This window comes from Uranotaenia lowii, chromosome 1 (assembly GCF_029784155.1).
Source record: "Uranotaenia lowii strain MFRU-FL chromosome 1, ASM2978415v1, whole genome shotgun sequence".
NCBI classification, from domain to species: domain Eukaryota; kingdom Metazoa; phylum Arthropoda; class Insecta; order Diptera; family Culicidae; genus Uranotaenia; species Uranotaenia lowii.
This window is the reverse complement of record NC_073691.1, coordinates 38487872-38508525: the sequence shown is the minus strand read 5'-3', so window position 1 is coordinate 38508525 and position 20654 is coordinate 38487872. Positions and strand designations below refer to the sequence as shown.

Sequence of the window (20654 nt, the reverse complement as noted above, 5' to 3'; positions counted from 1 at the left end):
TTGTTGCTATATATTGATTGTACGTTGTACTGTAGAATCTTTATTCCTGCTATTTCAAATGCGAAATAAGTCTATTTGTGTGCGATTACTTCTCTTAAATAGAAATGCTTCTTAAAAACTTCTTTAAATTTGAATCTTGTTTCCTCTGCAATATCGTTGCCGTTCATAAATTGAACGTAGCTGTTCATGACGCTAACCTGGGCTTTTTTCCAGGCGTTTTCTTCGGCTGATTTTCGTAGTTCTTCACTCCATTTTTCATTTTCCGTCACTCGGTGTGGGTTGGAAAAAATCCGTGTTGTTTGCGTTGACATCTGCTGATCCTGTTGTTGCTGCTCATTATCGTCTTGTGTATTCCTTCTCTTTTGCTGTGTTTTTTGTTTCTTCGTGTCAGGGTAAACTTTAACAGCTGGTTGTACTGGTGTACGTCGCTCATTCGTTTTTTTGCCACTGAATAACCATAGCACTCGGTCGACAAGATGACTCACCTGCAATCTGTGAGAAGCTTTCCGCAATTGTGGGAAATTCTTCAACTGGGAGTGTGTCAAAGGTGTTTTCTGTAGGGATCGAAAAGATTTCTCTCGTCTCTATGTAGGTCAGATTCTGCCTCGCCATTATTTTTTTAATTTTGGATTGTCGGAGTTTTCCGGACACTCGTTACTGCCACTTACATGTCGGTTAGATTTGCAATGCAAGGAAAACACTTGTTTGGCACATTTCTCAAAATCTTCTTTTTGCTTGTGCTGTTCAGTGCACTTTTGACACTTTTCTTGCCACGACATTTTTCGGTTGTATGACTGTAGCTCAAGCACTGAGCGCAAAATACTGCATATTCGATGCATATTCTGTTGGTTGGCACTTTGTCTTTGCCGTCAAACCGTTCAAGACGGCGGACATCCAATATGGGTACTTCGGATACAATATCCGCTTTAATTTTGTTCATCGAAATACTTTCCGGGATTCCAGCAATTATTCCGGAAATGCAAATAAGCCTTTTTGGAACGAAGCATTTGTATTCCGTGTTCTTCTCGTTAACATGTTTCATTACCTCATTTGCAATTTTGTAGCTGCTAATCATCACTATGACGGTATTCCGTCCGTTGTACTTCATGTCAGTGATAAATTTGCTAGCAAAATCAATTTTCCGAAGCGTTGATCCCAGTGCAAACTTATTGATTTTCCTGTCATTTCTTTCCTGTTCGGTCCTCAATTCTAAGAACAATCGATATGATCCTGTGTCTTCGTATGTGTACTCGAAACTGGGAGGAGGGCTTCTCTTCCTTGTTCGGTTTGTTCACTTTTTCCGGGATCAGCTCCCGGCTCATCCTCCATCATTGTTCTTCCTAACCTCACTATTAGTGAGGCCTTTTTTTCGCTTATTTCACAAAAAATAAGTCTTAAACTTAGAAAAAAACAACCACTTGTTAATCAGGAACGATTTTAACACGTTAAAAAACGCCAAAAACAATCCGAAATCCGAGACTGAAATCCGAGATGCGTCTTAAAATGGCGGCTGAAAATTTTGGAATGAGGAACACGCTTGAAAGATTTGAGTACTAGCCACTTGACAGCACTGACATTTGAAACTTTAAGATTTTCAGCTTTTTTTCCAACAACTTTCACACCGTCCAGCATAACTCACTTCTCACTAGGATTTTCACCTGTCACACTTTGCTCGCCATTGACGGAATGTAAACAACCACCTTCGCCTGTCGAAGCACTGCTCACGTTTCTCACCAAACTGCGCATGTAAACAGAGAACGAGAGAGTGCATCTTTCGCTCGCTCTCTCTCTTAAAACGGTACCCAAAACAAAAACACCTCAACTACGATGCTTGCTTGGCTGGCAGTTGAATGGAATGGAAACCTCTGTTCGTTCGTTGTCAATGCGCAATTTCGCAAAACAAAACTTAAAGAGAGAGACAAAGAACCAAGCCACGCTGAGAGAGATTTTATAACCGGAGAGGGAGCGCAAGCGAAGCGATACATGAATGAAAAGTCATCGGTGAGGAACCAGTCAGCAAACGACGGGCGCCTACGTTGCGGATTGGACGTTCTCGGAGGTATCTTGTCACGGGTTCCGTGGCTCGGCAAAAACGGTTCTTTTCGTAGCAAAGAACTTTTCCCTTCTGTTTTCTGAGGAACTAAAAGGTTGGTGTTAGTGAGGGTGATGTTCCTATATCATTTGTAACAAAACAAATCATTGTAGGGTGTTGCTAATTAATGGAAGATTGAGTGAGACGATTCTTGGAGAAAAGGCTGAATCTTTCCCGTCAAGTGGCTGATATAACATAGAAGCTAGAACGGATTTCGACGAATTGAATTGTCCAGTGGATGATGCTGACTCGTGTGTGCGTGTTTGTGTTATAGGCCTCAAAAGCCACATAGGGAACTCGGCGATTGGGAGATTGGGCGATTGCTGGAAGCCATTCTAGGTTCATTAAGTTCCGAACGCGTAGAAGATTATTGTGCAAACCCGGATGATCCATTTTGCGACTGTTTGTGTGTAAATCCGAGACGCAGATCCACGAGTTTTCCAAGAATTGGAAACCTCTATCAAATCCTAGTGTCTGGGAATCTGTTTTTGTGGGGACCAAAATGTGTCCATAGCACTCTACATGGCGACCGTTAAAAAAATCAAAAGTTGACTACAGGATTGACTTACAAGTCAAAATAATTCAATGGTTTGAATTTTTCCTCTAAAGAAAAATGCTCTGTAAGTAATTGAAGATTGTTTAAAATTAAACCCTGTGCTGAAGTGTTGCGAAAAATTTAAAATCCAAAAAACGAACCGTCATTTCCCAAAACGGTGCTGAATCAAAAAGCCCAAAACAAAAGAGGAAAATTCCTCACGTAACACAGGGCCCGGGCATCGAATTAATCTGCACGCGAGAGAAATTGCATAAATAATTCGCTTAAATTGACTCGCGACGACTGGTTTGGTTTGGTCTAAGCTGCAGTTTTACAATTAGCGAAATAAAGAAAAAAAGCAAAATAAACCCCCTCGAATGCATATAAATCAGCTGTCTTCAGGGGGAGGGCCCTATCGTGTCAGTGCTCCAATAAACGTGTGTGTGTGCTCGAGTGTATGTGATTGATCAGCTTGAATTAAATGCAGGAAAAAATAGATAAATAAACCAACCTACACCGGATGGTGCATTAATTGTGGTGGAAAAGTTAAAAAAGAGGAAAAAATAGTGAAGCTCCAAGGCAGTTATTTTCTATTTAACCTTTGAGGCAGACACCGGGAGGGCAAAATAAAATTCGAAAAAAAAATAGTGACAAACAAAACAAAGGAAGAACAACATCAACAACAACGGCAAAAAAAATATAAAATTCATTCAATCTGTTTTGTCCACCTGACTGTTGTTGTGATTTTTTTTTTCTCCATTCCATTTATGCTTCGAGCAAAGGAATGATCGGAACTTGAAGCCGGACACAATTTCCGTCTACATTCCAACCGGTGGCGACCATTTCCGGTAAGTTTTGCTGTCGCTTTTTTGCTATCGATGAAGAGATTATATTGATCAGACTTGGATTCATGATGAATCAATCAATCTAATAGAATGTCGCCCTTAAAACTTAAAATTTGAGACCCAAGATTTTTTTTTATTTTTCAAATTTTTCATTTCCTGACTTTATGATACCTGTCTTTCTAAATTTCTGACTTTCTGAATTTCTCGTTGTTTAATTTCTGGTTTAAAATGTCTGAATTTGAAGTTTCAACTACATATTATATTCTGGACAATTTTGTTTTCTTATTTTATAACTTCCTAATTTTCTGACTTTCTAACTTTCATGTTCAAACTTGCTGACTTTATGATATTTTGACTGCCTGACTATCAGAAAATCTGTTGAATCTTTAGCTTTCCGAATTTTTGATGTTATGACTTTCTTAATCATTGACCGTTTGACTTTCGTACTTTCTGAAAATTTGTTATTTTTTGTACTCCATTTTCTTACATTCTAAATTTATCACTATATGAGATTTTAAGTTTTTTCCATTAAGTTTTTTTTTTCGCTCTTAGTTTCTGTTTTTCTGATTGTCTCGCAATTAAACTTTAGAATTTTCTTACTTTCAAGTTATTTAGTCCAAATTTCCATGTTTCTGGCTTCCCATCCTGTTCTCTCCTTCTGACTTTCTCATTTTCTGAACTTTTAAGTTTGTAATTTTCTACTTTTAATTTAATTTCTGTTTTCAATTTCTGTTTTTTTTTTCTGATAGATTCGATTTGAAATATTATAACTTTCTATTTTTCTGGTTTTTTCAGTCCAAATTTTTATGTTTCTAAATAGCATTCCATCTTGTTCTCTTTATGACTTTTTCGTTCTCTGAATTTTTGAGTTCGTAGTTTTCTGCTATTAACTTTCTAACTTTCTGGTTTTTTTCAGTCTAAATTTCCAAGTTTTTTAGCTTTCTATTTTGTTCTCCTTCTGACTTTCTCATTCCCTGAATTTTTGAGTTTGTAATTTTCTGCTATTCAGTTTTCTATGTTTTTAATTTCTGTTTTTTTTCTGAAAGAATCGCTTTCAAACTATATAACATTCTAACTTTCTGTTTTTTTTTTTGTTCTTTTTCTGACTTTCTCATTCTCTGAATTTTTGACCTACTAATTATTGACTTTCTGGCTTTCCGGAAGCCTTACTTTCTCACTTGATGACTAACTCACTTTTTGATTTTCTTATTTTCTGAACTTATAAATTGAAAACTAATATTTACCAATACTTTTTAAATAGAAATGTCTAAATTTCTGGCCTTATGACTTATGTTTTGTTTAAAGACATTTTGACTCACTTATTTTCCGACCCTACAATTTTTTTAAATTTAATAATATTTTTGATTTCTTTCTTTCAGACATTTTATAACTCTAAATTTCAAATTTCCTGACTTCCTTAAATTTTTCCTGTTTCTCCAATTTAAAAAGTTTCTGATTATTTTCTCTGATTAAATGATTTTCTAATTCTATGATTTTCAGACATTTTGATTTCCTGATTTTCTTACTTTATGATTTGCTGATTTTCTGATTTTTAGATTCTCTAATTTTTTTATCATCCAATTTTCTTATTTCCTTATTTTCTAATTTTCAAATTTTCAAATTTGAAAATTTGAAAATTTGAAAATTTTAAAATTTGAAAATTTGAAAATTTGAAAATTTGAAAATTTGAAAATTTGAAAATTTGAAAATTTGAAAATTTGAAAATTTGAAAATTTGAAAATTTGAAAATTTGAAAATTTGAAAATTTGAAAATTTGAAAATTTGAAAATTTGAAAATTTGAAAATTTGAAAATTTGAAAATTTGAAAATTTGAAAATTTGAAAATTTGAAAATTTGAAAATTTGAAAATTTGAAAATTTGAAAATTTGAAAATTTGAAAATTTGAAAATTTGAAAATTTGAAAATTTGAAAATTTGAAAATTTGAAAATTTGAAAATTTGAATACAGGTCGGACTCGATTATCCGGAGACTCGATTATCCGGAGACTCGATTATCCGGGATTCGATTATCCGGAATTTAAGACTCGATTATCCGGAGTTTTAAAAAAAATATTTTTTTTTAAATTTTTATTTTGATTTTTTAAATAATTTAGTTCTATAATTCACAAAATAATATTTTTATCAGCTGTGGACGGAGTTAGGGGGGTCAGGGGCTAGTATAGTAGTTGTACTTTATATTAAAACTCGATTATCCACAGTGTATTGTTCAAGATCAAACTCATTGACCCTTATTCTGCGCCGCGCGTGACGTGACGATTGTCACCTCACCTCGGAGTCACCGTGAGTTTTGTCACCTTATTCCCGGAGTCGATGTTGGTAAAGTGACAGAGGTGAGTGACTGAATGAACACATCTGTCAAAATGGTAGAATTTGATTTGTTTTCGTTCGCGCTTCGAATTTTCCAAACAGATTTTTAAAGCTGTTAGTGAGAATTCCGGTTCGTAAAAGGCCACCAACGAGTTATAAGGTGACAGCATGCAACTATAGCGAAAAACGGGCATTTTTGTGCGTCCTAAGCGGAGAAAGCTGAAACCGGAAACTCCAACTAGAAGGAAAAAATAACAATCGACGCTGCTGCTGCAACCAACCGGTGTCCAACAGACGGATTCAAGTGAGTAAGGTAATTTTTCTTTTAAAATGCTTGGCCAGAACAGCTTCCGATTTGTGTCATTTTACAAGATATAAGCGATTCACGTGTTTTTTTTTTGTTTTCAGTTAGTGCTGCCGATCTAGGTGCTTTCCCCGAGGTTACCACCGTGGCATGCCGGAAATCATAAGCCCACAGCCCGGTCGCCAGTAGATCATAAGGATTAAGGAATACCGAGCACTGGTATCGAAGTCAACAAGGCTGCAGCAGCATCATTTATTTTCATTTCTTTTCTTGCTCGTCACCACCTAAAACGTACCGACAATCGTCACTTAAAATCCTAAAGGTATGAGCCGAATAAAGATGTTACAAAAATAACTTATCGGAAAAAAACAGTTTGGAATTTCCTTCAGCCAAATTTAGCAGAAATCCCTTAAAAACCGCTCAACTCCAACCCGTTTATAAAAAGAAATTTTCGTCGTTTACAAATTGATAGATAAATAAAAGCTTTAAAACATGCTGGGTATATTTTTTTGATTGATTTCTAACAACTAACAACACTGCTTTACTGTAATTTTCGTAAATTTTCATTTCATTTCTATCTCGTCGTCACCTGAGTACGTACCGACAATTGTCACCTAAAATCGTCACCCGAATGCGACGATTCTCACCCACGGTGACTACGAGAATAGGGTAAGAACTCATAAAGTTCATCCGAGGTGACAATTCTCACCTAAACCGACTACTGGAATAGAGTGACTTGGGTGACTCTACTATCGTCACGTCACTCGAGGCGCAGAATAAGGGCCATTAACACTATAATACATAATATAAATATGTGGTCAAGCAAGAACGTAGCTAGGAACAGAGGGGTAAGAATAAGAGTTGTCAATGTGTTTAACAAGTGATCCACAACATTAGCGTCTTTATCAAGTTTGTAAATCTACTATGATGCAGTCAATGATTGTATAAACTTCCTTGTGTACTCATTGTGCTTGTCTATAAGCCTTCTTGAAATTTAGATATAGTATTGGAAAACAATCTAGCAACTATTGAAACAATCAAAAACTTTTTTCAACGAATTACAACTTTTGAGGCCATGGGGAACAACTTTTGTTCAAGATCTTTCCTTACAAAAACTTTTTTGTTGTTCAAATATTTAAAAAATAAACGTGGGAAGTAACGGGTTAATTATTTATTATCTAGTTTAATTAATTATCGATTGTCTTCGGTTTAAAATGAGTGGATTTTGAAATGTATTTTAGTTTATTTACAAAGTATGATCAAATGTACAAACGTGAAAGTAGTAAGAAAAAGAGGGACTTAAGCTAGGGTGTCATTTCAGTATGTTCCCCTTTTGATATTCTTTTTTGTTTCATTCTAATTTTGGTTAAATAAAATTCATATTTATTGTCAGGAAACTTCTCGTTTATTTAAGCTTAAAAACAAATTCATTTATTGAATAACGAAGCATGAGAATAAAAATCACTTCCGAGATGTGTCAGGTCAAGGTAAAGTGAAACCAGTAATGATTTAATATTACATATTTGTTTTTTTCTTATCACGGCTTTACCCCATTTTCCTATAAAAATGATTTCTGGCTATACGCCACTGCATTTTACAAAAATAATGCACAAAAAAATTACAATTTAACGTCCTCAGACTGAAAAAAAAACATTTTTTTATGATTCGATTATTCGGAAGATTCGATTATCCGGAGTGAAAATAAAATCGATACTCCGGATAATCGAGTCCGACCTGTATTTGAAAATTTGAAAATTTGAAAATTTTAAAATTTGAAAATTTGAAAATTTGAAAATTTGAAAATTTGAAAATTTGAAAATTTGAAAATTTGAAAATTTGAAAATTTGAAAATTTGAAAATTTGAAAATTTGAAAATTTGAAAATTTGAAAATTTGAAAATTTGAAAATTTGAAAATTTGAAAATTTGAAAATTTGAAAATTTTCAAATTTTCAAATTTTCAAATTTTCAAATTTTCAAATTTTCAAATTTTAAAATTTTAAAATTTTCAAATTTTCAAATTTTCAAATACAGGTCGGACTCGATTATCCGGAGTATCGATTTTATTTTCACTCCGGATAATCGAATCTTCCGAATAATCGAATCATAAAAAAATGTTTTTTTTTCAGTCTGAGGACGTTAAATTGTAATTTTTTTGTGCATTATTTTTGTAAAATGCAGTGGCGTATAGCCAGAAATCATTTTTATAGGAAAATGGGGTAAAGCCGTGATAAGAAAAAAACAAATATGTAATATTAAATCATTACTGGTTTCACTTTACCTTGACCTGACACATCTCGGAAGTGATTTTTATTCTCATGCTTCGTTATTCAATAAATGAATTTGTTTTTAAGCTTAAATAAACGAGAAGTTTCCTGACAATAAATATGAATTTTATTTAACCAAAATTAGAATGAAACAAAAAAGAATATCAAAAGGGGAACATACTGAAATGACACCCTAGCTTAAGTCCCTCTTTTTCTTACTACTTTCACGTTTGTACATTTGATCATACTTTGTAAATAAACTAAAATACATTTCAAAATCCACTCATTTTAAACCGAAGACAATCGATAATTAATTAAACTAGATAATAAATAATTAACCCGTTACTTCCCACGTTTATTTTTTAAATATTTGAACAACAAAAAAGTTTTTGTAAGGAAAGATCTTGAACAAAAGTTGTTCCCCATGGCCTCAAAAGTTGTAATTCGTTGAAAAAAGTTTTTGATTGTTTCAATAGTTGCTAGATTGTTTTCCAATACTGTATCTAAATTTCAAGAAGGCTTATAGACAAGCACAATGAGTACACAAGGAAGTTTATACAATCATTGACTGCATCATAGTAGATTTACAAACTTGATAAAGACGCTAATGTTGTGGATCACTTGTTAAACACATTGACAACTCTTATTCTTACCCCTCTGTTCCTAGCTACGTTCTTGCTTGACCACATATTTATATTATGTATTATAGTGTTAATGGCCCTTATTCTGCGCCTCGAGTGACGTGACGATAGTAGAGTCACCCAAGTCACTCTATTCCAGTAGTCGGTTTAGGTGAGAATTGTCACCTCGGATGAACTTTATGAGTTCTTACCCTATTCTCGTAGTCACCGTGGGTGAGAATCGTCGCATTCGGGTGACGATTTTAGGTGACAATTGTCGGTACGTACTCAGGTGACGACGAGATAGAAATGAAATGAAAATTTACGAAAATTACAGTAAAGCAGTGTTGTTAGTTGTTAGAAATCAATCAAAAAAATATACCCAGCATGTTTTAAAGCTTTTATTTATCTATCAATTTGTAAACGACGAAAATTTCTTTTTATAAACGGGTTGGAGTTGAGCGGTTTTTAAGGGATTTCTGCTAAATTTGGCTGAAGGAAATTCCAAACTGTTTTTTTCCGATAAGTTATTTTTGTAACATCTTTATTCGGCTCATACCTTTAGGATTTTAAGTGACGATTGTCGGTACGTTTTAGGTGGTGACGAGCAAGAAAAGAAATGAAAATAAATGATGCTGCTGCAGCCTTGTTGACTTCGATACCAGTGCTCGGTATTCCTTAATCCTTATGATCTACTGGCGACCGGGCTGTGGGCTTATGATTTCCGGCATGCCACGGTGGTAACCTCGGGGAAAGCACCTAGATCGGCAGCACTAACTGAAAACAAAAAAAAAACACGTGAGTAACGGGTTAATTATTTATTATCTAGTTTAATTAATTATCGATTGTCTTCGGTTTAAAATGAGTGGATTTTGAAATGTATTTTAGTTTATTTACAAAGTATGATCAAATGTACAAACGTGAAAGTAGTAAGAAAAAGAGGGACTTAAGCTAGGGTGTCATTTCAGTATGTTCCCCTTTTGATATTCTTTTTTGTTTCATTCTAATTTTGGTTAAATAAAATTCATATTTATTGTCAGGAAACTTCTCGTTTATTTAAGCTTAAAAACAAATTCATTTATTGAATAACGAAGCATGAGAATAAAAATCACTTCCGAGATGTGTCAGGTCAAGGTAAAGTGAAACCAGTAATGATTTAATATTACATATTTGTTTTTTTCTTATCACGGCTTTACCCCATTTTCCTATAAAAATGATTTCTGGCTATACGCCACTGCATTTTACAAAAATAATGCACAAAAAAATTACAATTTAACGTCCTCAGACTGAAAAAAAAACATTTTTTTATGATTCGATTATTCGGAAGATTCGATTATCCGGAGTGAAAATAAAATCGATACTCCGGATAATCGAGTCCGACCTGTATTTGAAAATTTGAAAATTTGAAAATTTTAAAATTTTAAAATTTGAAAATTTGAAAATTTGAAAATTTGAAAATTTGAAAATTTGAAAATTTGAAAATTTGAAAATTTGAAAATTTGAAAATTTGAAAATTTGAAAATTTGAAAATTTGAAAATTTGAAAATTTGAAAATTTGAAAATTTGAAAATTTGAAAATTTGAAAATTTGAAAATTTGAAAATTTGAAAATTTGAAAATTTGAAAATTTGAAAATTTGAAAATTTGAAAATTTGAAAATTTGAAAATTTGAAAATTTGAAAATATGAAAATTTGAAAATTTGAAAATTTGAAAATTTGAAAATTTGAAAATTTGAAAATTTGAAAATTTGAAAATTTGAAAATTTGAAAATTTGAAAATTTGAAAATTTGAAAATTTGAAAATTTGAAAATTTGAAAATTTGAAAATTTGAAAATTTGAAAATTTGAAAATTTGAAAATTTGAAAATTTGAAAATTTGAAAATTTGAAAATTTGAAAATTTGAAAATTTGAAAATTTGAAAATTTGAAAATTTGAAAATTTGAAAATTTGAAAATTTGAAAATTTGAAAATTTGAAAATTTGAAAATTTGAAAATTTGAAAATTTGAAAATTTGAAAATTTGAAAATTTGAAAATTTGAAAATTTGAAAATTTGAAAGTTTGAAAATTTGAAAATTTAAAAATTTGAAAATTTGAAAATTTGAAAATTTGAAAATTTGAAAATTTGAAAATTTGAAAATTTGAAAATTTGAAAATTTGAAAATTTGAAAATTTGAAAATTTGAAAATTTTCTGATTTTTTAATTATTGATTTTTTTATTTTCTGGTTTTCTTACAAACTATTTTTCTTTTTTTTTATTTTCTTATTTTCTAATTTTCTCATTTTCTCATTTTCTCTTTTTCTTATTTTCTTATTTTCTTATTTTCTTATTTTTCAATTTTCTTATTTTCTTATTGTCTTATTTTCTGATTTTCAAATTTTCTGGTTTCCTTTTTTTTTATTTTCTAATTTTCCAATTTTCTGATTTAAAATTTTTCTTATTTTCTTTGTTTCTGATTTTCTTTCTTTTATTTGAATTTCCTCATTTCCTTATTTGCCAGTGTTCAAATGTTCTGATTTTCTGATTTTCTGATTTTCTGATTTTCTGATTTTCTGATTTTCTGATTTTCTGATTTTCTGATTTTCTGATTTTCTGATTTTCTGATTTTCTGATTTTCTGATTTTCTGATTTTCTGATTTTCTGATTTTTTGATTTTCTGATTTTCTGATTTTCTGATTTTCTAATTTTCTGATTTTCTGTCTTTCTGATTTTCTGATTTTTTGATTTTCTGACTTACTGATTTTCTGATTTAATGATTTTCTGCTTTTATGTTTTTCTGATTTTCTTATTTTCTGATTTTCTGATTTTCTGATTTTCTGATTTTCTGATTTTCTGATTTTCTGATTTTCTGATTTTCTGATTTTCTGATTTTCTGATTTTCTGATTTTCTGATTTTCTGATTTTCTGATTTTCTGATTTTCTGATTTTCTGATTTTCTGATTTTCTGATTTTCTGATTTTCTGATTTTCTGATTTTCTGATTTTCTGATTTTCTGATTTTCTGATTTTCTGATTTTCTGATTTTCTGATTTTCTGATTTTCTGATTTTTTGATTTTCTGATTTTCTGATTTTTTGATTTTCTGATTTTCTGATTATCTAATTTTCTGATTTTCTAATTTTCTTATTTTCTGATTTTCTGATTTTCTGATTTTCTGATTTTCTGATTTTCTAATTTTCTGATTTTCTGATTTTCTGATTTTCTGATTTTCTGATTTTCTGATTTTCTGATTTTCTGACTTTCTGATTTTCTGATTTTCTGTTTATCTGATTTTCTGATTTTCTGATTTTCTGATTTTCTGATTTTCTGATTTTCTGATTTTCTGATTTTCTGATTTTCTGATTTTCTGATTATCTGATTTTCTGATTTTCTGGTTTTCTGATTTTCTGATATTCTGATTTTCGGATTTCGTGATTTTCTGATTTTCTGATTTTCTGATTTTCTGATTTTCTGATTTTCTGATTTTCTGATTTTCTGATTTTCTGATTTTCTGATTTTCTGATTTTCTGATTTTCTGATTTTCTGATTTTCTGATTTTCTGATTTTCTGATTTTCTGATTTTCTGATTTTCTGATTTTCTGATTTTCTGATTTTCTGATTTTCTGATTTTCTGATTTTCTGATTTTCTGATTTTCTGATTTTCTGATTTTCTGATTTTCTGATTTTCTGATTTTCTGATTTTCTGATTTTCTGATTTTCTGATTTTCTGATTTTCTGATTTTCTGATTTTCTGATTTTCTGATTTTCTGATTTTCTGATTTTCTGATTTTCTGATTTTCTGATTTTCTGATTTTCTGATTTTCTGATTTTCTGATCTTCTGATTTTCTGATTTTCTGATTTTCTGAATTTCTGATTTTCTGATTTTCTGATTTTCTGATTTTCTGATTTTCTGATTTTCTGATTTTCTGATTTTCTGATTTTCTGATTTTCTAATTTTCTGATTTTCTGATTTTCTGATTTTCTGATTTTCTGATTTTCTGATTTTCTGATTTTCTGATTTTCTGATTTTCTGATTTTCTGATTTTCTGATTTTCTGATTTTCTGATTTTCTGATTTTCTGATTTTCTGATTTTCTGATTTTCTGATTTTCTGATTTTCTGATTTTCTGATTTTCTGATTTTCTGATTTTCTGATTTTCTGATTTTCTGATTTTCTGATTTTCTGATTTTCTGATTTTCTGATTTTCTGATTTTCTGATTTTCTGATTTTCTGATTTTCTGTTTTTCTGTTTTTTTGATTTTCTATTTTTCTTTGATTTTCTGATTTTCTGATTATCTGATTTTATGATTTTCTGATTTAATGATTTTCTGATTTTATGATTTTCTGATTTTCTGATTTTCTGATTTTCTGATTTTCTGATTTTCTGATTTTCTGATTTTCTGATTTTCTGATTTTCTGATTTTCTGATTTTCTGATTTTCTGATTTTCTGATTTTCTGATTTTCTGATTTTCTGATTTTCTGATTTTCTGATTTTCTGATTTTCTGATTTTCTGATTTTCTGATTTTCTGATTTTCTGATTTTCTGATTTTCTGATTTTCTGATTTTCTGATTTTCTGATTTTCTGATTTTCTGATTTTCTGATTTTATGATTTTCTGATTTTCTGATTTTCTGATTTTCTGATTTTCTGATTTTCTGATTTTCTGATTTGCTGATTTTCTGATTTTCTGATTTTCTGATTTTCTGATTTTCTGATTTTCTGATTTTCTGATTTTCTGATTTTCTGATTTTCTGATTTTCTGATTTTCTGATTTTCTGCTTTTCTGATTTTCTGATTTTCTGATTATCTAATTTTCTGATTTTCTAATTTTCTTATTTTCTGATTTTCTGATTTTCTGATTTTCTAATTTTCTGTTTTTCTGATTTTCTGATTTTCTGATTTTCTGATTTTCTGATTTTCTGATTTTCTGATTTTCTGATTTTCTGATTTTCTGATTTTCTGATTTTCTGATTTTCTGATTTTCTAATTTTCTGATTTTCTGATTTTCTGATTTTCTGATTTTCTGATTTTCTGATTTTCTGATTTTCTGATTTTCTGATTTTCTGATTTTCTGATTTTCTGATTTTCTGATTTTCTGATTTTCTGACTTTCTGATTTTCTGATTTTCTGATTTTCTGATTTTCTGATTTTCTGATCTTCTGATTTTCTGATTTTCTGATTTTCTGATTTTCTGATTTTCTGATTTTCTGATTTTCTGATTTTCTGATTTTCTGATTTTCTGATTTTCTGATTTTCTGATTTTCTGATTTTCTGATTTTCTGATTTTCTGATTTTCTGATTTTCTGATTTTCTGATTTTCTGATTTTCTGATTTTCTGATTTTCTGTTTTTTTGATTTTCTATTTTTCTTTGATTTTCTGATTTTCTGATTATCTGATTTTATGATTTTCTGATTTAATGATTTTCTGATTTTATGATTTTCTGATTTTCTGATTTTCTGATTTTCTGATTTTCTGATTTTCTGATTTTCTGATTTTCTGATTTTCTGATTTTCTGATTTTCTGATTTTCTGATTTTCTGATTTTCTGATTTTCTGATTTTCTGATTTTCTGATTTTCTGATTTTCTGATTTTCTGATTTTCTGATTTTCTGATTTTCTGATTTTCTGATTTTCTGATTTTCTGATTTTCTGATTTTCTGATTTTCTGATTTTCTGATTTTCTGATTTTCTGATTTTCTGATTTTCTGATTTTCTGATTTTCTGATTTTCTGATTTTCTGATTTTCTGATTTTCTGATTTTCTGATTTTCTGATTTTCTGATTTTCTGATTTTCTGATTTTCTGATTTTCTGATTTTCTGATTTTCTGATTTTCTGATTTTCTGATTTTCTGATTTTCTGATTTTCTGATTTTCTGATTTTCTGATTTTCTGATTTTCTGATTTTCTGATTTGCTGATTTTCTGATTTTCTGATTTTCTGATTTTCTGATTTTCTGATTTTCTGATTTTCTGATTTTCTGATTTTCTGATTTTCTGATTTTCTGATTTTCTGTTTTTTTGATTTTCTATTTTTCTTTGATTTTCTGATTTTCTGATTATCTGATTTTATGATTTTCTGATTTAATGATTTTCTGATTTTATGATTTTCTGATTTTCTGATTTTCTGATTTTCTGATTTTCTGATTTTCTGATTTTCTGATTTTCTGATTTTCTGATTTTCTGATTTTCTGATTTTCTGATTTTCTGATTTTCTGATTTTCTGATTTTCTGATTTTCTGATTTTCTGATTTTCTGATTTTCTGATTTTCTGATTTTCTGATTTTCTGATTTTCTGATTTTCTGATTTTCTGATTTTCTGATTTTCGGATTTTCTGATTTTCTGATTTTCTGATTTTCTGATTTTCTGATTTTCTGATTTTCTGATTTTCTGATTTTCTGATTTTCTGATTTTCTGATTTTCTGATTTTCTGATTTTCTGATTTTCTGATTTTCTGATTATCTGATTTTCTGATTTTCTGTTTTTCTGATTTTCTGATATTCTGATTTTCGGATTTCGTGATTTTCTGATTATCTGATTTTCTGATTTTCTGATTTTCTGATTTTCTGATTTTCGGATTTTCTGATTTTCTGATTTTCTGATTTTCTGATTTTCTGATTTTCTGATTTTCTAATTTTCTGATTTTCTGATTTTCTGATTTTCTGATTTTCTGATTTTCTGATTTTCTGATTTTCTGATTTTCTGATTTTCTGATTTTCTGATTTTCTGATTTTCTGATTTTCTGATTTTCTGATTTTCTGATTTTCTGATTTTCTGATTTTCTGATTTTCTGATTTTCTGATTTTCTGATTTTCTGATTTTCTGATTTTCTGATTTTCTGATTTTCTGATTTTCTGATTTTCTGATTTTCTGATTTTCTGATTTTCTGATTTTCTGATTTTCTGATTTTCTGATTTTCTGATTTTCTGATTTTCTGATTTTCTGATTTTCTGATTTTCTAATTTTCTAATTTTCAAATTCTCAAATTTTCTAAATTTCAAATTTTCAAATTTTCAAATTTTTATATTTTCTAATTTTCTTATTTTCTAATTTTCTAATTTTCAAATTTTCTGATTTTCTCATTTTCTAATTTTCTGATTTTTTACTTTTCTAATTTTCCCATTTTCTATTTTTCTATTTTTCTTATTTTCTAATTTTCTAATTTTCTAATTTTCTAATTTTCTAATTTTCTAATTTTCTAATTTTCTAATTTTCAAATTTTCTAATTTTCTAATTTTCAAATTTACGAATTTTCAAATTTTCTTATTTTCTTAGTTTCTTTTTTTTTTAATTTTCTGGCTTTCTGATTTTCTGATTTTCTGATTTTCTGATTTTCTGATGTTCTGATTTTCTGATTTTCTTATTTTCTGATTTTCTAATTTTCTGATTTTCTGATTTTCTGATTTTCTGATTTTCTGATTTTCTGATTTTCTGATTTTCAGATTTTCTGATTTTCTGATTTTCTGATTTTCTGATTTTCTGATTTTCTGATTTTCTGATTTTCTGATTTTCTGATTTTTTGATTCTCTGATTGTCTGATTTTCTGATTTTCTGATTTTTAGATTTTTAGATTTTCATATTTTCTGATTTTAAGATTTCCAGATTTTCAGGTTTTCAGGTTTTCTGATTTTCTGATTTTCTGATTTTCTGATTTTCTGATTTTCTGATTTTCTGTTTTTCTGATTTTCTGATTTTCTGATCTTCTGATTTTCTGACTTTCTGATTTTCTGATTTTCTGATTTTCTGATTTTCTGATTTTCTGATTTTCTGATTTTCTGATTTTCTGATTTTCTGATTTTCTGATTTTCTGATTTTCTGATTTTATGATTTTCTGATTTTCTGATTTTCTGATTTTCTGATTTTCTGATTTTCTGATTTTCTGATTTTCTGATTTTCTGATTTTCTGATTTTCTGATTTTCTGATTTTCTGATTTTCTGATTTTCTGATTTTCTGAATTTCTGATTTTCTGATTTTCTGATTTTCTGATTTTCTGATTTTCTGATTTTCTGATTTTCTGATTTTCTGATTTTCTGATTTTCTGATTTTCTGATTTTCTGATTTTCTGATTTTCTGATTTTCTGATTTTCTGATTTTCTGATTTTCTGATTTTCTGATTTTCTGATTTTCTGATTTTCTGATTTTCTGATTTTCTGATTTTCTGATTTTCTGATTTTCTGATTTTCTGATTTTCTGATTTTCTGATTTTCTGATTTTCTGATTTTCTGATTTTCTGATTTTCTGATTTTCTGATTTTCTGATTTTCTGATTTTCTGATTTTCTGATTTTCTGATTTTCTGAAGCTCTGATTGTCTGATTTCCTGATTTTCTGATTTTCTGATTTTTAGATTTTTAGATTTTTAGATTTTTAGATTTTTAGATTTTTAGATTTTTAGATTTTTAGATTTTTAGATTTTTAGATTTTTAGATTTTTAGATTTTTAGATTTTTAGATTTTTAGATTTTTAGATTTTTAGATTTTTAGATTTTTAGATTTTTAGATTTTTAGATTTTTAGATTTTTAGATTTTTAGATTTTCAGATTTTCAGATTTTCTGATTTTAAGATTTTCAGATTTTCAGATTTTCAGGTTTTCTGATTTTCTGATTTTCATATTTTCTGATTTTCATATTTTCTGATTTTCTGATTTTCGGATTTTCTGATTTTCTGAATTTCTGATTTTCTGATTTTCTGATTTTCTGATTTTCTGATTTTCTGATTTTCTGATTTTCTGATTTTCTGATTTTCTGATTTTCTGATTTTCTGATTTTCTGATTTTCTGATTTTCTGATTTTCTGATTTTCTGATTTTCTGATTTTCTGATTTTCTGATTTTCTGATTTTCTGATTTTCTGATTTTCTGATTTTCTGATTTTCTGATTTTCTGATTTTCTGATTTTCTGATTTTCTGATTTTCTGATTTTCTGATTTTCTGATTTTCTGATTTTCTGATTTTCTGATTTTCTGATTTTCTGATTTTCTGATTTTCTGATTTTCTGATTTTCTGTTTTTCTGATTTTCTGATTTTCTGATTTTCTGATTTTCTGATTTTCTGATTTTCTGATTTTCTGATTTTCTGATTTTCTGATTTTCTGATTTTCTGATTTTCTGATTTTCTGATTTTCTGATTTTCTGATTTTCTGATTTTCTGATTTTCTGATTTTCTGATTTTCTGATTTTCTGATTTTCTGATTTTCTGATTTTCTGATTTTCTGATTTTCTGATTTTCTGATTTTCTGATTTTCTGATTTTCTGATTTTCTGATTTTCTGATTTTCTGATTTTCTGATTTTCTGATTTTCTGATTTTCTGATTTTCTGATTTTCTGATTTTCTGATTTTCTGATTTTCTGATTTTCTGATTTTCTGATTTTCTGATTTTCTGATTTTCTGATTTTCTGATTTTCTGATTTTCTGATTTTCTGATTTTCTGATTTTTTGATTTTGTGATTTTCTGATTTTTTTATTTTCTGATTTTTTTGATTTTTCGATATTTTTTTTCGGATTTTCCGTCTTTTGATTTTCTGATTTTCTTAGCTTATGATATTTTTTTCGGATTCCTGATTATCTGACTTCTACATTTTCGACTTTCTGTTTATTCAACCTTCTTACATTTTTACTTTTCAGCTTTTTGATTTTTTGATAATAAGGTTCTGGTTGTTTTTTATCATACTCTGATCATCACTGGATTTTGCATCCATGTTCTGATTATTTTCTGTGAACGGTTTGCAAATTTGATTTTGAACTTAGCGACATTCAAAAAAGTAGCCGGAATTTTTTCAGAATTTATCTGGGCAGAAATTAACCTGGCAAAAACTGGGAATTTGATTTCAAAATTGACGACCCAAAATCAGGGCAATATCCGAGCAAATTTTGTCTAAATCCAGAAGTTATTCAACAAAAATCAAAAGATAACAAATTGAAAAAATATTTTTTTAAAAACTTATTGACAGTTTCTATTTCGTATTTTAGAATTTAAAAAAACCTTTCATGATTTTTTTTACAAAATTTTCTCAAAAAATTTCGTTTTGGAGGCAAAAAAATTTGTATCATTTGTCAAATGGAGTGAATTAAACCGGGAAATATCCTGGTTTTTTCAATGAAATCTGGGCAACCTGGACCAGATGGACAGTATAGGACAATGTGAATATTTGAGATTCTGAAACGTTCCAATGTTCTTCGAATCCTGAATTTTAATTTCGTTTAAGAGTTCTGAAATTATTTTGGATCTAGCTTCCTGAAAACCCTAGAAATGCACGTTGTTCAAGCATAACACCTCCGATAAATCGAATCCATAATTTTGGGGGGGGGGGGGGGGGCAACCTGACGTCATTCCAATCATAAGGGCAGGAAACTGACACCGTAACACTGCTATCAACCGTCTGTCGGTTGGCATTGCCCACGTGGAAGAACACGTTTCACATTTTTCCGAAGGGGGTTGTCTATTTATGTTTTTTTCTCGAATAATACAACTTGACAGCTACCTGTGTCTGATATCGATTTCCGGCAGCCAGAGCCCGAGCGCTGAAAAATCTATAGACAAAAATCGAAAAAACTATAAAACTTTGAACCGGATTGTGGAGACGATGCCATTTCCATTTGTTTTTTTTTTTTTTTCAAAGTAAGCTGAGCTCAGACACGCTTCTTCCGGCTGAAAGATTTTTCTGATTTTTTGCTGGGATATTTACGCAGGTTTTTTTTTTAATTTCATCGACCCATTATCGACGAAAGAAATGTTGGTATGATTAGAGAGAAGAACGGGCCAATTAGTGACGCCGCGGTCCGACGATGGTGGAAGTTTTTTTTTGGTTCAGGTCTATCTAGATCTCGAACATGAGCTTCGATTGTTATTATTTGCTTCCAGCAGATGAAATCGCTGCCTCTCGATTAAAAACCGCTTGTGGAAAAAGGGCCCTGTGCTCTAATTAGTGCGGTTGACCTATTTTGTAAAACGCAGGCTAATTAATAAGAATTGCCGGTTTCCCCGGTGTGCCCTAGCCTAGAGAGATTAGTGGAGAGAATGATTTGGAGCGGAAGGAGCTTTAGGAATTTTTCTGATGATTATCAGACTGAATATTAACCTGTTTTATTGGTTATGTTAAGCGGTTTGGAAAAGTCGAATTTTCAAGTTTCACGATTTTGTTAATTATCGTTAAATAAACTTATCAATCAAAAAAGCAGTGATCAAAAGGGTCTCAAAACATTGCATAATTTTTAGGATTCTGGGGGCTCAACTTTCAAAGGATAGCTTCATCTACTTAAAAACAGAATATTGACAATTTGCTTTGTTTCGGTTTTCTAAAAATTATCATTCTATCATTAACTTATCCCGTTCATAACCCAATAAAGCATTTCAGCTTTATTATGGGCAGCACAACATCGTTAGAGCTAAAGCATTAATCTTCATAAAAAGTTTAAGTGCACTGCCAGAAATCTAATAAAGCTAAAATCTGGCTATTTGTCCCTGTTCTAGAAACGTCATCATGACCACCAAAGCTTTTATAAAGCTTTAATGAATCTTGTTCCTCAATTCTAATCTGTTCATCATTAGTACAGTTAATGAGGACAGACTTTTTAAGTTAAATAAATAAGAGATCGGTCGTGAATATCCGTCGTTATGATACTATGCGTTAAAGTTGAATGTCGTTGTCTGGGGCCATTTCAAAATCAAATATGGCGGCTTTCACTTGACTTTAAA

At 29.6% G+C, this 20654-nt stretch overlaps 2 protein-coding genes across 3 annotated transcripts in view; one reads left to right on the top strand and one right to left on the bottom strand.

The window, feature by feature from the left end:
- The first annotated feature begins 1997 nt into the window (after positions 1-1997).
- Positions 1998-20654, top strand: part of LOC129749763 (uncharacterized) — a 133148-nt gene continuing 114491 nt past the window's right edge. Inside the window, exons 1-2 of one of the 2 annotated variants that reach the window (XM_055744847.1) lie at positions 2015-2147; positions 2206-3475. The gene's annotated coding sequence lies outside the window, so the exon portion shown is untranslated. Of the gene's footprint in view, positions 3476-20654 lie in introns of both variants that reach the window. The other variant, XM_055744840.1, reaches the window with a different exon arrangement.
- Positions 9704-20654, bottom strand: part of LOC129759413 (uncharacterized) — a 46632-nt gene continuing 35681 nt past the window's right edge. The window contains exon 2 of the mRNA XM_055756861.1: positions 9704-9765. Within this exon, the coding sequence (XP_055612836.1) occupies positions 9704-9765 (62 nt within the window). The remainder of the gene's footprint in view (positions 9766-20654) is intronic.